At 41.6% G+C, this 17,695-nt stretch overlaps 1 protein-coding gene across 1 annotated transcript in view; it reads right to left on the bottom strand.

The window, feature by feature from the left end:
• Window positions 1–2,370: 2,370 nt before the first annotated feature.
• The window catches only part of SPATA4 (spermatogenesis associated 4), a 226,303-nt gene continuing 210,978 nt past the window's right edge, over window positions 2,371–17,695 (bottom strand). The window contains exon 6 of the mRNA XM_085641866.1: window positions 2,371–4,500. Coding sequence (XP_085497992.1) covers window positions 4,373–4,500 — 128 coding nt within the window. The 3' untranslated portion in view covers window positions 2,371–4,372. The remainder of the gene's footprint in view (window positions 4,501–17,695) is intronic.

Below are 17,695 nucleotides of genomic sequence, written 5' to 3' on the forward strand. Positions count from 1 at the left end.
CAGGGAAGGTTGAGGTGGTTCTACCAGCGCCACTTCTAATCTGTCCAAGGATCAAAGAAGCCTGACTAGCGCCGGGGGTAAACCCACCAGCGGACGACCAGTAGGGGTCCTCCCAAATAAGCAGGGTCCGAGGGAAACCCAAATATGAGGTGCATAGGCTCAAAAACTCACAGAGTTGGGAGGGTGTCACTCCAGCTCCAGGGAATTAGGGGAGGCGCGGCGAACGCCCCGGCGCAGGCTTAACCGCAGAGCCAGGCTTCGAGTGACAACGTTCCCTTGTCTGAGAACGTTCCCTTGTCTTGTCGGATGACTTCAAAGGACGGGGCGAAGTCGAAGATATTTTTTATTTCCTGTTTTTCTTGCATTCTTGGGAATTATCCGAACGCTCAGACGACTTTGACGAGGAGCGCTTGGTGTGCCTCAGTGATTGATCCTGGTACCTTCCTCTCGACCGGGATAGAGACTGTCATGGCGTCACATGTCGAACAGCAAGGAGCTTGTGAGACAAATCCTTCAATGCTTTGGGGTGCATGGCACAAAAAATCGATGCAGGTCTTGCTGTCATGGTCAAGCTCGAGTCACCAGAGATAGATGAAGTTTGGGCATGTCACCGACATGTCCTGATTACAGGTACCACAGGGTTTGAAACCAACCTTCCTTGTTGAGATCCCTGCCATACCAGGAGACAAAGTCAAAAATCTTTGACAAACGTCAGTAAAAGGTCAGTCAAAAAGTGACCAGGGTGTAAAACGCCAATCAAAGTTGACTGGCGCAGAAAGATAAGAGCTAACATCAGCACGCTGGGGTGGTGCCTACAGAGGCACCACACAAGTCACTTACGGCATGGACGACACCACTCAGAGCTGAACTATGCCAAATACTAGTGCGCAGGGCTACTCCTCACGAAACATCTTAGGATCCAGTATGAAGCATGGGGATAATTCTAAGGTAAGGAATCTGTGGCAAGAAGTTGCTATCAGATAAAAACTTTGTTCTCATCACATTTTAATATCACCAAAAATAAGTGCTTCATTTTTGCTTTGCTAACTGATGAATATGAATTCAGTTGATTTACACTTATTTACATTTTGTTGTGTGTTACAAAAAATTACATCTTACAGCATTTCTTTTCTTGTACTCCAACAAGATTGTCACATAATTCACTTTACTTTTCTTTCTCTGACTGCAAAGTGAGAGGAGTGCTTGTAAACACCAATCCCCATTTTAAAAATTAAGCAGCAATTTGTTAGAATACGCAGACTGACATTTGGCCTCTTGTTTGAGGCATAGCAAATGTGACAAGTTAAATACAGATTTTAAAGTCATCTTTATTTATTGGCTGTACTTTAGGGAGCCACAAAAAATCATCTTGTGACCCACAGTTTGGGAAACACTGTACTAAGGACTTATAAGTAAGTTACTTTATGCCAACTTGGTATGAGCCAATAAAATATACACTTTGGGGTCAGAGTACAGGCACAGAAGTATGGTTAGCAGGCCTCAGTGCACTGTCTAAGTCGAAAAACCAGCAGCATCAGTCTAAAGATTTAGGGGCCAGCATGTAAAAAGAGGCATATCCTTAACTATCAAGGATTAGATATCAAACCCTTGGGGTATGTGAAACTGCACCCTTGAGAAGCTGAATAGGAATCAGGCCACCTCCCCTTTCTGTAGAAATAGTGCATGGGAGCAGTATATAAACGTTTTCTGATCACAAACTAGTATATGGCAAATGCCCTCTTTGTCTCTCAGACCTTTGCAGGACACCTAGATATTTCTCCTTGTTACGCCTCACCTTGGGAGGCGTAGCATTTTGATACATTCCCAGGTCTACTAGTAATGGTAAATCTAGGAATGCATTGAAATCTATGCTTGGATGCGTCGGAGCAGCCACTTTCAACCATGGAACACCTCCCTGGGACAGATTAACGCAACACAGCGATTTGCGCTGCATTGCGTTACTCTAGATTTATTACGCCATGCAAGGCGGCCTTGTGTGAATTCGTAAATCTAACTTAAGAGTTGAGTCGCTCATGCGCCCCATCGCGTGGCGGCACAGTACTTTCATGAATATGCCCCTGAGTCAGGACAAACAATGCAAGATGATATTTTAATCCAGAACCTTAGGTTGAACAGGGAATTGTGAGATACAAAAGTAAACTAGATCTCAGACCTAAGCATGATGGAACACGCCGGTCTTTTTTAATGCAATATCAACATGTTGTACTGTACTGGCTGCATTGTTATAAATCTACTTTGAGAATTTGGCTCTCCGCACTTCGCATTAATGCACTGTTGGTTGCATTTGTCTACTAATGACTGTGCTTGAATGGGGGGGGGGGAAATTGTGATATCAAAAGAAAACAATTATTTGATCATTCTTTACCTTTTTTAATTCCCACTACTCCATACCATACTTCCTATCCCGACAGCCTTAAGTGAAGACGCTCTTGGTATTCCTTAACTACTAAACATTACATTTCTAAACTATTACAAACCTCAATGTGTTAAGTACTTTCTACTTGTTTCTGTTGTGATACATGGGTCGCAGGTTTAAACCCCACCAAGTGCGATTCAGACACTTATCTTTCTGACGTTGATAAAACAGGTAGTAATTCTGATTGGATAACAATACTTTTATATAAAAATGTCCCACATAAACCTGTTTGAGTACAAGTTGTACATGCATACACGCGGAAATACTAACATGAAGCATTATGGTGTTAATTCAAAATCATCTTTTTAGCTAGTCCTGCTCCTTCCACTTCTCAAATATATAATTGTTTTGCTTCTTCTATTATTCAAATTTTATTAATTATGATTTACTCAGAATGGAGAAAGTGCAATATCTATTTTACGGGATAGTTGGGCTAAAGACTGAAATTCTAAATATTATTATTCCTTTATAGTAATCACAAAATCAAACACATTTCTGAATCTTTTTTAAGGTATTGTGGATGTCGCAGAGAATGTATGATGCCAAACTTACTCATATGGCCCCTGATCTGAATTACATAGCTTATAATGGTATGCACAAGCGTGTGATGTTTGAGTGCCATTTATATGCAATTTTAGACTCCAGTTTTGTCCTACCGAGTAGAAATTCATTTTCATTACAGAAGTATTAATTTCAAATCTTGTACCTTAATTCATAAGTTCAAATTTCTCAAACGAACTTTTGTGATCTGTAAATGTAAATGACATTTAAATAAACAGCAAGCCGTGTCTCAAAGAAACAGAGATGCTTGTCAGTTATTTAATACGGATCCCTATTACAAATATATAAAAAAAAACAGATTTAGCTGAGCACCCACAATCATTATTAAGCAGACCAGTCCAATAATTATGTAATTCCCAAAAGTCCCCGGCACTGATTATCACAAAGAAATGATACTAAAATGTAAGTGAGTTTGAATATGCAGACATTCTGACAATATCAATTTTTCAATTTCGGAGAAAACACATTTTGGCAAATGTAAAACATGGGTCAGCTTAAGTATCAGAACTACCTATATTATGTTATAATAGATCATACTGCTTCAAACAATCCATGTTTTCGCTTTCAACAATATGGATGAAAACCATTTACAAGTGCCATTAGGAGTATAGCAAAAGTTATAATAACTTGACTTTATATACCTCTTGTTGTCGCCGATTTGCTGCTACATAGTGCTGTAAATAACCAAGGGTACTATTACTCATCTGAGTAGTACTCATAGCTCTTTACTTGAGAAGGATGATGGGTTGAGTCCACGTTGCCAGTATTTACTGCTATGTCCTTAAAACTGCATTCAAATTCATGTTGCAGATTCATTAAAGAACTCAACTATTGCAGCAACATCACTATTTCTAGACTCCACTGTAATATCACTAGTTTTTCTTCGACTCTCTTTACAAATACATGGTTTATGTATTCACAAACAGCGGTCCCACAGAGGGTTTAGGAAGCGTGTTCATGTACTTTATATACAATATACTGTCTTGTTGATTGGTAAACTGTGCTTCATACTGACTATGTTTTTATATTTTATTTTAACGTATTTCATTTTCAATTATATTTTAGCTTTCATTTTTAATATAATTCTCCCAAATAAATAACAAAAGGTAAAGCCTGTTATCACATCTGTAAGTAGGGAATCACTACTAAATTGTCTCAATCACACCTACTCTACGCAAAACAGAAAGTGCAGTACGTACGTATTTGTAATATTTTCGGTCTAATAGGGCCCTGGCCAAATACTGAGGACAACTGAATACTGAAGTGCAACGTATTGCATTTGACATTGGTTAACACAGATTTCTAAACAAATCAGTGTTTCTATTCATTAAAATCCCGTTCACATTATCTTCATATAATCTTCACAATAATGAGTCAGTTCAATGGGGAGGCTGGAGAACCACGTTGATTGGAAGAATGAATGCTATTTCTTTCAGCTTGTTTTACATGGATTTCCTTAAAAAGAACACTGGTCTTGCTTCTGATGTCTGTAGGTAATGACTCTAACAGATCAAAACAAAAACAAAAACAAAAAGATTAGTTTGTTAAATAAGGCCAGTGATCATGGTTTCTCAGAACATCACAAAGGTATTCAAAGGTACCTTCATATTATATGGGAACATACAATAATGTATTTACAGCTTCAACCCATACATTAGTCATTGGAGTTACAAAAACATACCAAAGTCTATATATTGTAGAGTTACTCCTAGGTTTTCCGTAGTATTGTGCATATTTTGGGATTTTAAAAAGGTGGCAGAAGCACGCCTGGACATTAATGCAAGATTTTGATTTCTAAGTATATTCTTCCTCCCATATACTTTTGCAGGGTGGACTACACATATGGAGGAAATTCAAAGGGAACTTTTGGAAATACAAAGTTACAACTTTGTGCAAATTCACAGCTGAGTAGAATTGGCGATTCCCTGGTACTCTTCCAAAAACACCCATATTCCTACGCCTTATTTAAAAACTGCAGAAATTGTGCCTTGCTTACAGATATTCCCCAGTGGTAAGCAACATCTGACAATGAAAAAACTGATTCTGTGCTTCACGATTTTGAGCCTTGGATTGCAATTAAAAGAATTGTGACTCAGCCCCATAGGGATTTAGGGATTTTAGGTATTCTTAGTGCTAGACCTCTTTCCCTCGCTTTGCTTTGGCATTCTAAGAGAAAAGGAAAATTGCCGTACTTCCCAATCCCTCCTTTGGGCTACACTCAGATTGAAATAAGAGTTTTAGGAATGCGACAAACTTGACAGAAAAGCTCTTGCATACATTAGGACGATAGCCCTAGCCCTCAAATCATTATACACAAAGGTATCTTACAATGAGAATGCATTACGTGCTAATATACCATTTATAAACTGTGTTACGATGAGCACCATATAAACGTGTAACGCATCGATGGTGGATATTATGAAAATGAACCCTAAAATATTATTCAATACACATACTTAATCAATTGCTATCAAATCTCCCCTTCTGTCTTGTAGCATTATGTTAATATGTTGTCTTGTTGCAGAATAATGTAGTACATGCCTCACGTACCTTATTTACACCTGATTGTTCTCAGTATGTAGTCCCAACAGGCAGCACCTCTCCCTAGATCTGGTTTCTCTCTCTCGCACTTAATTAAGGGAACGTTTATGTCCTTCCTTCCATAAGCGTTCCGAACCCCATGTCGGGTAAATAGCAACAGTCAGCTGAACACAATGCTTTCACGTGAAACATCGAAAATATTAATACATGTTTCATTCCGATTCCAAAGCAGCAGTAATATCATTCTCCGGGAACAGATGAGCCCCTTAGCTGATGCGATTGTCAACACAGAGCAATATAGAAAGAAATATGTCCCTTTCAAGCTGAGCAGTGTAGAGCAGCAGGCATGTGGCAATTTTTCACACACACAAAAATTAAAACAGTATTCGGCAATCTCTGCACAAGCAAAGCAGGAACTTATGTTACATAATGCCTTCAGAGGCCTGATTGTATAGCCTGATGTGAAGTTATGCTACAAAAATGACTTCAAAAGCCGAGATTCAGACCATTTTAATATATGTGATGGCCTGAAACGTATGCTCACATCACCAAAACAAATCAAGCCACAGTTCAAGCCAAACCAGAGATACCAGGAACCAAAGGTGGCTGAATAGATGCTTTGAAGGAGGGAGGCCATTATGACATAAATATGCGCAATGGACTCTGAAAGCACCAATGCAGTGTTGCATGTTTGTGGATTCTAGTAAAACTGTGTGATAATCAATTTCGGAAGTCATTATTTTGTTTATTCTTTGTTTTCGGTTTTGGACGTAACAGACAGTATCATGAAAGCCGTCTCCTTGGGTTTCTTTTACAGTTACCCCCTTCCTATCTTGTACACATACATTGTCATCGTCAAAGCTCAACCCTATGGACAACTGTCACTGACCTTCGATCCCTGATTTCAACCATTTTACTCCATCTTTGGATACCAACAACTGACTTGGTAGCTTTGATGGGGTTGCCTCAAACCATGTTTTTGATTCACTGTGTGGTGTTTCTCCATCATGTGATGATATCCATTCTTGAGAGTATATATTCGCTTTGCCCATCCCAAACACTTTGAATAAGGAATTAATGAGATATGAACACATCCATAGAGTTTCCTTACCTACCTACCCCTGAACCTGCAGAATAAGTTGGTGATTAAACCCTGTAAAAAATGCCTCTTTTTGCATTATTACCCCCATTTTTGGACTGATATTGCTGTTTTCTTTCACTATGTGCACTTAGTCTTTGCTAACCAGGCCCCGGTGCATGTGCACCTACCCCTAATATGTTTTACTAGGCTACACTCCTAATTGGCATATTTAACTTACCTAAAAGTCCCTAGGTTATGGTGTAAAATAGACTCCGGCACATATTCTGCCACTACTAAAGTGACAATGCAAAACATGACATCAGGCCTGCCACTGGTAACTAACCTGGCTGTGCAGTTTTAAAACTTTAAATTCAACTTAGAAAATAACCCCTCCAAACAGACCTGAAACACTATTTTTAAATATTAATAAGTAATTCCTAAGATGGTCTTACTGCCCATAAAGCAGGGTGCATGGTATTTTAAAGTAGGGCATGTAAAAGTTTAATTTTAAACATGTCTTTACAGTGAAAAGGCCTCAAAAGCTATTTTCATTGTAGCTGGGTTAGCGGTTTCAATAGAAAACCATTCAGATAAAATATAAAATTTGATAATGTTAAGTATGACAAGGAAACAAGAACAAAGTTAATAATTGGACTTTTTAAAATGTTTATTACAAACCCAATTCACTGGTAAAGTCAGATTCGCAATAAATATTTTAGAAAGGGTACTTTTAGAAAGTTTGCTTTCTCTGCCTAAAGCCTTCAGAAGCTCATATGCATGAGCTTCCAACTGTTACCCAGGAGCTTAACAAGTCACAGTATGAGGTGTGAACATGCTCCTGAAGACAAAGGCCTTGGTGCATGGAGGTTTTCCTTCACTCTGACAGAATGACAATCTGGGCTGTTCCCAGAAAACTAATCATCTTTGAAGAGGCCTACCCTGTCACAGGCAATTGTAGCTAACACCTGGGCCTGTTAGCCAGCCAGGCCTCAATCCCAGTGGGAGCTGACATCAGAACCTATTTTGAGGACCACAAAGGAGGGGTTTCTCTCCCCTGCCATACCTCTAGGGTGGGAAAAGGATCTCTGTACAAATAAAGAAAGGTTCTTACATCTTGGTTTTAGGTAGATGGGGCACTGAGGGATTGTTCACAGCAGGGCACACAGAAATTGCATAAAAAGAAGATAGTGTTACCCAGAGAACGTTTTTGCTAATAGTTAGAGAGAGGGCAGGACTTGCCCCCACCCCCAGGCTAGTGCCAGGCATAAATGTGACAATCTTGGGCACCCTCTTTAGATCACGACTCGGCCTGTGGAAGACTGAAGGTCTGTGCCTGTGAGGAGAACTCTAAGGGCTGGATCTGCTCCCACTTGTATCCAGGCCTATGAAGTGGACTCTGTTAGAAATCGGGTTTTTGGTTGACTGGGGTGTGAGCCCTGATCAAGCAACAGCCACAATCCCGTGCAGAGTGAACCACAAAAACCCACTAAATTAACATTTGCTTAGCGCTGTGTAGCGTGGCACACAAAGCGGTCAGGCTTAACTTTAAGGCAATATGTAAAGTATTTCCACAGCACACAATCAATAATAAAGTGAAAACACAACACATGGAAATGCCACACCAATTCAGAAAAAGAGTAATTTTAATGAATTAATTGACACCAAAATGACAAAAATCCAATCAGTAGAACCAAAGTTGTGAATTTCCAAAGTTTTTTGTAAAAACTAGCAACTAAAAAGATCAAAGCTCCAACTGCAGATATCTATTCACATGAAACAAGTCAAAGTCAAAAAACATGGCTGAGCGCGATTCGGATACAAGAAGTGTATTGAGCCCGGTCAGCGCTAACCGCTAAAATCTTGAAAAAAATGTTCTGCGACGGTAAAGTTCAGTAGGGCAAGGTTGCAGGGTGTGTCTGAGAATTTAGCGTCATCGTCAGATAGCCTTGGGTCGAAGCCGCAGTGTAGATTTCTACGTTCGGCCTTAGGCTCTGAAATAGAACATGAACATTTTCCATCTGGACGTGGCAGAGAGCTATAGCCAAAGACAGTTCCATGAGGCCGGACCCCCCTTTGGCAAAGGACCTCTGAAATGTATTTGCTGCTGCAGGGAAGAACGTAGCGGGAGAAGCCGCAAAGTCAATTCGACCGGCGATGCACCTCAGGCGGATATGTAATGAGGTTGGTCTCTGTCTCCTCCTGGTTCTCAGAGCACTTTTTAGCCAAAAAAAGTTCACTTTTGGAGTTTGGCTATCTGGGCACCTTTATAATCACTTCCAAGGGTCCACGACTGGAACTGGAGGGGCACCACTTGGAGGGTCAAAACTCACTCAGGCTGGGTTCAAGAAGGAAGGAGCCTTCTGTGTCCCTGTGGCTCTGAACAGGAGACCCACAAACTAACCCTTGTGAGTCACTCTGGAGGTCCTGGAACAGTGGACGATCCAGACCATGTCCACAGGTAGAAGGTGGCAGAGCAACAGGACTACAGGGCAGCAATCCAGCAAGGCAACAGTCCTTCAGAGTAGCAGGCCAGCAGAGTGGCAGTCCTTCCAGCAGCACATCAGTCCTTCTTCCTGACAGAGTATCCCCAGATCCAGTGTACTGAAGAGTTGGTGTCTACGTTTCTACTTTTATTACCTGCTGCCCTGGTTCTGGAAGGTAGAAGAAGCTTCTAGACAGTGGCTTTCAAGTGTATGGAATTTCCTGACACCCTTGTACTGGCTCCAAGCTGGCTGCAGTGACAATGGTGGGTCCTTAGGCCATTTTTGTGAAGATAGACCATAGGCTATTCAGTTGCAGGTAGGGTGTGCTCAGCCCTGCCCCCCATCTTGCCAGCAGATGGCCCATTCAGGCAAGCCTAATCCCTCTATTGTGTAACTGTCAGGGAGGGATTCACAAAGCAAAGTCTAACTGCCCGTTAAACCTAGTCATTTGACCCATGATATAGGCATAAAAGGTATAAGGGCCGAAAAATGCCCACTTTCTAAAAGTAGCATTTTTAAAATTATGATCAAAAACACGACTTTACCATTAAATAGGGGTTTCACCACAATTCCAAAGACACCAAACATGAAATAGCTGCCTACTCCCATATGGAAATTACAGCCTATTAAATGTGATAAGGAATCTTCAATGTTAACCTATAGGAGGGATTAGCCTCACAGTAGTGAAAAACGAATTTTGGGAGTTTTTCACTACCGGGACAAGTAAAACTTAAAAGTACATGTCTGACCTTTTAATTACACAGCACCCTGCCCTATGGGCTACCTAAGGCCTACCTTAGGGGTGGCTTATATGTATTAAAGGGGGAGTTTAAGGCTCAGCAAGGTGGTTTTAATGCCAAGTCAACAAGGCAGTTTACAACTGCATTCAGGCTGCAGTGGCAGACCTGGGGCATGTTTTAAGGTGCCATTAAGTCGGTGGCACAATAAGTGATGCAGACCCATAGGTAGCAGTAAATTAACAGGCCCTGGGTATATGGTATACCACTCTACAAGGGATTTACAATAAATGAAATATGTCGATTGGGGATGTACGTAACAATGGGACCAGACCGGAAAATCTGGATCAACAGAGAATTTTATTTAACACGTATGCTATATAACCGCAGTTGTGTATTTGCAGCTGTATGATTTGTTGTAAGATCAATAAAAATAAGTTCCCAAAAAAATAGGTCAATTGGGTATGAGCCAATTTAACTATGCTTTAGGAGGGAAGCACAAGCACTTTAGCATTGGTTTGCCGTGGTAAAGTGCACAGAGTTCTAAGGCCAAAAAACATAAGTGCAGCAAAAATGGAGCAGGTGAGGCTAAAGGTTTGGGGGAAGCCCACCCTAAATCTGACAGGTCTAACAGACTCCAAGGGACAGTTGGCTAATCTCCTGTTAAGCTACAAAGACACAACAGCTGGAAGAGCCCAACTGACCAGTTTCAACTGGACATGCCCAAACCCTGCTGGTTGTTTCTCTCAGAGTGAGTCCTTACACTCCTATCCTGTTCCTGAAGTGATGCTGGTGTCAGTGTATACCCCTCCTGCCCAACCCTGAAAGCTGGGACTTTGAGTCGTTTTGCTGAATGTCTGCCTGGAGAACCTTCGTGACACCTGGACCAACCTGCCAACTGTTCCTCCAAGGGCGCATCACGGTGGGCCTCACTTCGCCAAACTCCTGCTATATTCTTCTCTGCAGTAGCAAATCAGATACAGAGGGCTGGATACCAACTGGCATCTGATGACACTGAACCCTTACACAGCTTTCAGCCTTTTCCTATTGAGGAAATCCAACTCCCAAAACAAGTCTAAGTCTGAAGTTAGAAATCTTCACCGGGCCAGATGCCAAGCAACATCTAATAAATGTTGACAACTTCATGGGCGCAAACTCTGGACTTTCCCCACTCTGAGCTTTTCCCACCTTCATCAGTGGTTTCACCCAGACCTCATACTTTATCAACTTGTCGTCAACAAGTCCATCTTCGGAACCAGCCTGCAGCCTAAATCTGAGGGTAATCCTAGGACAAGGACCAAACTGATACTCGTATCCAACCAGCACTCCATCATGGTCTGCCTCAAACCTTACCCTTGCCCCATGTAGTGGGACCACTTGCCCAAGCTTATGTTTAAATTGCTGAAACCTTTACTAGGCCATACAAGATTAGTGACATTATTACTTGTGGTGGACTGCCATCCACACCAACTAATAATCTACTTTCTCACAATCCCATTTAGTCCTAAGCAACTTAAATGTTCTTTCATGGAATACTGCTGGTCTAAATACCAAATTATCAAATCCAGTTGGTTAGATTTTCTCAAATCATTTGACAATATTCTGCTCCATGAAACTTGGCTTATAAATCCTCATTACTTGGATGGTTATACTTCCTTTTTCCCTCTATATCAGGTAGAGCCAAAGGAAGCTTGCCTACTTGAGTTGCGAGTGCTCTTAACACTCAAGTTAGTCGGTTGTCCATTGATTCCACTTGGTGATAATTATTTGTTGAATAACCCCATAATAGGTTTTCCTGTTTTTAAGGACAGCTGTGTTAACAGGGATGTTTTCTCTCCAACTTAATTATAGAGAGGAACTTATTAGATGTTTATGGGGTTGGGACCAGCCCCATCATTTATAATGCAACGTTCATTAGCAGGGGTAGCTCAACCATAACTGATTACATTTATTATATTTTTATATCACTGATTTTTTAAATATTTTTTGTTCGTTTGTTAGACCATCAAATTGTGTCTCCATAATCACTTATTACTTCTGCTTAAATTTCTGGTCTCTCATCACTCATCAATGGAAAGGTGTTTCGAGATGCGGAAGTTATGAAAAAGGAGCAAATCTTCAAATAGATTGGGGTAATCCTCGTTCTCTCCCAAAGAACCTTATGGAAGTTGCTGTGCGTGCAAAGATGTTGTTAGAGCAAGAAATAAAGAATTAAAAAACAAGGCTTGGTATAATGTTCTTGCTTCTAGTCTCACTGAATACTTGTACATTTTGGAGACTTAGTCATTCAAACTTTTCTAATCCCAACAAAAACACAATTTTAGCTCTAACAATTTCAGCCAATGTCTGGTTTATGTATTTCTCCAATATTTATGGTGAAGCTTGTGCAGCTACCCGTGACAAAAAGAGATTGAGGATTCTTAGACAAATACGAGTATGATATTTTCTTACCCAGAAGTAAAGGAGGCTATTAATAGTAGCTTTACTATGAAAGCAGCTGGTACAGATTGTGTCCCAATAGACTTTTTCAAAAGTATTGCCGTTTTATCGGCACACATTATCAGGGTACTTAAACTGAAAATGAATTTGATATGCCAGACTCTTGGTCATAGCCAGTAAAGGTTCCTCTGTACAAAAAAGGCAGCAAGGAAGATCCTTGATATAACCACCCAGTTTCTCTGATAGACTCAGTGGTGAAAATAGCAAGGAGAGTCATCATGGAAAGGATTTTGAGTTGGGCGGAGGACAGCCATATTTGTTTCCGAATTACAATATGGCTTTCAGTGTGGTTTGGGCACCACAGAGCAATGGCTCACTGCATTTGACCTTTATGGATTTGAGCTAAACGTTTGATTGAGTAAATAGGCTAAAAATGCTGTTCCCTTTTAGCCGGTATGGGTGTTGACCAGGGTATTTTAACTTTTTTGCAACATCTTCACAATGATTTATGTGCAAAGATTTGTTTTAGTTCAAAAGGGCGATGGTACATAGACTTTGAATCTGGCTAGGGTAGTCTGTGAACGTTGTCTGTTTGCCCCTATTTTATATATTAGTGACCTTGAATCAAAGTCTGGGTATAAGGACGTCCAGTGTATAGGTAATCAATTTATTCCTAGTCTATGCAGATGACACCATATTAATGGCCAGGACAGCTAATGCCCAAAAAACTTACTTGTGGATTTTGTCTCTTTTGTGGATGAAAGGGATCTTGGTAATAATTTTACAAACGCCTTTGTGATGATCGCTGATTCAAAACATGTCAAATCAAGCAATTTTTTCATCAAGAACAATCACCTCATGTAGGTCAAGACTTGCTCGTACTTAGCTATATCTTTACAAGTACATCATGCTTTAATGATTAACTTAGCTTGAAATTGACGTCTTTTGTATATTTATTTTCTAGCATATTTAGTTTTGCGAATAAGGTGGGTAGGAAGTGTTTCCCACATATGATTACTTTACATAACACCAAGAGAATTCCTGTTATGGAGCTGGAATATGAGAGTATATTAACCCAGGTTTTTCCAAACAGAAGAAAACACATGTTGCTTTCTTTTACCTGACTCAAAAAGCTGCCCAAATTTGTGTTGTCATGAAATACCTAAGTTTTCTTACTTAACAGATAAAATCCCGCTCTCACCTCTTTTTCCCATGGATCTCCATTTGGATCAATCCTAGTTTCACCTGGAATAGAGCGATCATTAAAGATGTTTCATCTTCGGAGCACCATAGCAAATCAAGATGGCTATCCTACATTAAAACACTTTGCTTAGAACTGGGTAGACCAGAACTTTTTGATCTCCTTGAAAATATAAGAAAGAAGATCTGGGCAAAGGAAGACAGAGCTATTAGAGCTGTCCAATGCACCTGTTAAGTCATTTATTCTTCTTAAAACAACATCATTAATGGAACCCTATATTTTATTGTTCATGAAATAAGATGAGTTGTGTTTAGTCGTTCCTGGTATTTAAAACTCAAGGCAGGAGGGGCAGCGCGGAAAGGTGTACAGGAGGCCGCGCATCAAATTAGCCGGAATGCTTTGTCGAGATACAGCCTTCTTGAAAACTCCAAGGCACAAAAGGTTTGACACTGTGCATTCTTGATGGTGGCAAAAAGATTAAGCCAACTTACTACCCTCCATTGCTGGAAAATGCCTTGTACCACCTTGGGATGTAATCCAATGTGTGATCAACCAGGCACTGTTAGCTAAGTTAACGGACCCTGGGGTTCAGAAATCTTGCTTGGAGGTTCAAAAACCAGGAAAGTGCCCTGACACTCCAGCCATCTCCAGATACAATGAGCCTCTTGACAGAGGACCTAGGACCACACACTGCAATGTTTGTGGCACTATCACATGGTGGTGGTGTTGTCCATGAGGACCTGTAAGAGCCTCCCTTTGATAGATGGTAGGAAGGCTTTCAGCGCCAGGCAAATGTCCTGCAACTTTCAACAGGTTGATGTGGAGTTGGGTCTTTGCTGGAGACCAGAGTCCTCTGATCTCCAGCTCTGAGATGACCTCAGATGGCCTCCCCAGCCCAGCAGCGACACGTTAGTCATGACCATCAGCATTGCTTCTGAGCAGGACGTATTAGGACAAGATGCCAAGAAGCCTCACAGCCACTCTCACTGAGACCCAGGACTGAGCATGAAACTTTAGAATCCTATCTCGAATGTCTTGGACTCACTGTGATGAAGGGAAGGCCCGAAAGTCCACCGGATCCAGAATGGCTCCAATGAAATGGAGTCTCAGTGAAAGAGGCAAGTGTGTCTTCGGCTCGTTGATAGTGAAACCCAACTGCCATCATCTGGAGATGGTCTACGACTGACTGTGGTGAGCCCACCTTCAACAGCCACTCATCGAAATAGGGGAATGCTAGAATCCCCAAACTCTGAAGGTATGCTGTAACCCCCATTATCACTTTCATGAACACTCAAGGGGCACTGGTGAGGAGTAAGGGGAGATTGAAACTCAAAAAGGTTTGGGAGGTACCCTAGTACTTGGAAAAGGGATGGCTATAGATACGGAAACAAACACAAAGTTCCCTTCTCCTTCTACTCTGAAAACATGAGGATTCGATCCTCTAATTGCATTGGTTAACTTAGTTATAGCAAGGCCATACAATGAGATATAGTAAAACAAATGTTACCAGGTTGCTAAATTTACAGACAAAAATATATAAAATCATACATAGAATAATCAATTTCTAATCAAACGTATGAATTCAAAGGAATGTATTATCAATATTTTAGTCAAAAGATCATGTTCTATACAATTGATATTGACAAAGTTAAAAACACATTTAAAATCATATATTCATCATATTTTTAAATAAAAGGTAAACAATATGTGCAATAAATACATGAAGAACAACTGTCAACACTGCGTTTCGATGCTAAGGTGGATCGTCACCTTCTTCAGGACATAGTTCAATATTTAAAAATCTATTGATTTATATGGACTGCAGATGAGTACATGAAAGTAGGAATCCTGCAGGTGTAAAACACCATACAGTGTCCTGGATCCAAGGCAGACAGAACCTGGGCCAACATGAGCCTCTTGAATTTGCCCTTTTGGGTGTAGATCTAAAATTGGATGAAGGCCTCCATTCTTCTTCGGCACCAGGAAAGGAGTAACAGATGATCCATATTTCCAGGACTGGAACCCTGGGTCCTTGGGCAAAAGAGCCGGCCCCTCTTCAAGCTAAATGGATGGATGCTCCTCTCAAAGCCGCTCTGTGGGTAGCAGATGCGGCAGCTCAGAAAGGAATCACTGGGCATGGCCCCATTGAAAAATCCAAAGGACCCATCTATTACATGTTAGATTTTGCCACCATTGGAGGAAATGTTGGAGGTGGAGAAGTGTAGCTCACTGGTTAGAGGAGGCATACCCTGAAGCAGAGATCAGGCCCGGGACCTGGGTTCGATTCCCGACGCGGCAGGGTCCAGAACCCAATTGTCCACGGACTCGATAATTCTCGTTTCGGTGCCCACTCTAAGCACGAGTTCACACTATGCAGCTCTGGGCAACAAGCCTGCTTAATCTCCACAACGGCCCCCCGCGGCGGGATGCCTGGCTTTCACCTTGGGGATGCCCAGTACGGGTTATCTTACAGGGAAAAACCAGGACGGGTTCCCAATGCAAGCGCCAAGATGCCCGTAGGGTGATAGTTGCGCTCTATAAGTACTCCAATCAATCAATCAATCAATCCTATGCACCCAACAGAGTGGCTGTGTGACACTAAGAGCAAACTAAAGTCATTTGGAGGCTGCTGCCATAGGGGAGGGGACTGGGAAGTTTTTTGCCCCTGGTGGCCTGGATGTTGCCTGCTTGATCCCCAAGCCTGACTCCTAAAGGACTGGGGTGTCAGCAGTAGGGTTGGTGGGCCTTGGCACTGTCCTTAAACTAAACATCTGGAGTAGCAACGAAAGGGACTATACTGCTGTGGAAATGGTTTAGCAGTAGTTAAGAGGCCCAAGAAATGTCCTATGAGCCGGCTCCTGTTAAATCATTCCAGAGCACAATCTCCATTCTTTTGCCAAACAGGCAAGACAGTTATATTCATAAGTGATGCCTGAATGTCTCTAGAGAAGCTCTTGGATCTCATCCATGTTTTTCGGGGGAGCACTGCCCTAGTTCCAACTGCTCTGCACAAGCAATCAGCAGTGCCCAGTCCAGATCCTATGGCACATTTGTTTGCACCCTGATCATCCTGGATATTTTAGCCAGGGAAGCCCATAATTCTTCAAGGATTGATGAAAGATCTTGCTGACCGTAATCAAGAAAGCATGTGAATAGTGTTCTAGTAAATAGCAGGCACTGACCAATCTCAGGGCAAGGCTGGCCTTCTGGGGGAAGAGCACAACATTTAAGGAATGCATAAGCAGGGTTGCCTGCGGACAGCACACATTGAGGAGCACTCAAGTACACGTAACACTGGAGTGTCCTTAACACCTGGGAGTAGTCTTTAGGGAGGTGGGGATCCTAGCTTCTGTGTCTGGCTGGTGCTCTTGCTGGCCAGAGTGGAGGTCGCAAGGCCACTTTCTGCTTGTGAGGATTGTTGATTTGGACTATTGACCCCACTGGAGTGAATTTTGATGGAATTTACCTCGAGGGGAGGTAGTTGGGAGGATCATGCATGTTGGGGAGGTATACTTGTGGCAACAACACAGAGCTCCAATACTGCACCCAGGACAGAAGTGTAGACCACCTGACTGGTTACCACAACAATTGCATGGACTAGGTGGGTGATGTGGTACTCCAGGATCACGGGTAGTTTAAACACAGACATGTTACACAGAGCTACCTGGAAAGTTAGAGGTCTTAACACCTATACAAAATGGTATAGGGTGCATACACACCTTTGAAGGAATGGCATTGGGGCTGTCATGCTACAGGAGACACACTGAACTGAAGAGGAAGCACACAAAACTGAAAAACAAAAAATGGAGGGCACAGATGCTTTCTTCGCCCTACTCCCCCTATGCAAGAGGGGGTTACAATATGGCTGGCCCTAAGCATGACTTTTCAACATCGCCATATGCATGTGGATATGGAAAGCCAATTTGTGCTCCTTTACGGGTTGTTAGATGGTAGGGAGATGTGCTTCTTGAATTCATATGCACCCAACACTGACAATAAAACATTTTATTGGGCATTACTGCATTTACTGCTCACTTATATAGATCTCCCACTTATTTGGGGAGGCGACTTCTATTGAATATTAGCTGGGGCTATGGATACATTCTCACCTACACAGCACACAAAACCAGAAACGACAGCTGCACTCGCAAAGATAACAGGCCGATTACAGTGCATTGAGATATGGCACGCTGTATATCCTACACATACACAATA

Source organism: Triturus cristatus, chromosome 2_2 (assembly GCF_964204655.1).
Source record: "Triturus cristatus chromosome 2_2, aTriCri1.1, whole genome shotgun sequence".
NCBI lineage: Eukaryota > Metazoa > Chordata > Amphibia > Caudata > Salamandridae > Triturus > Triturus cristatus.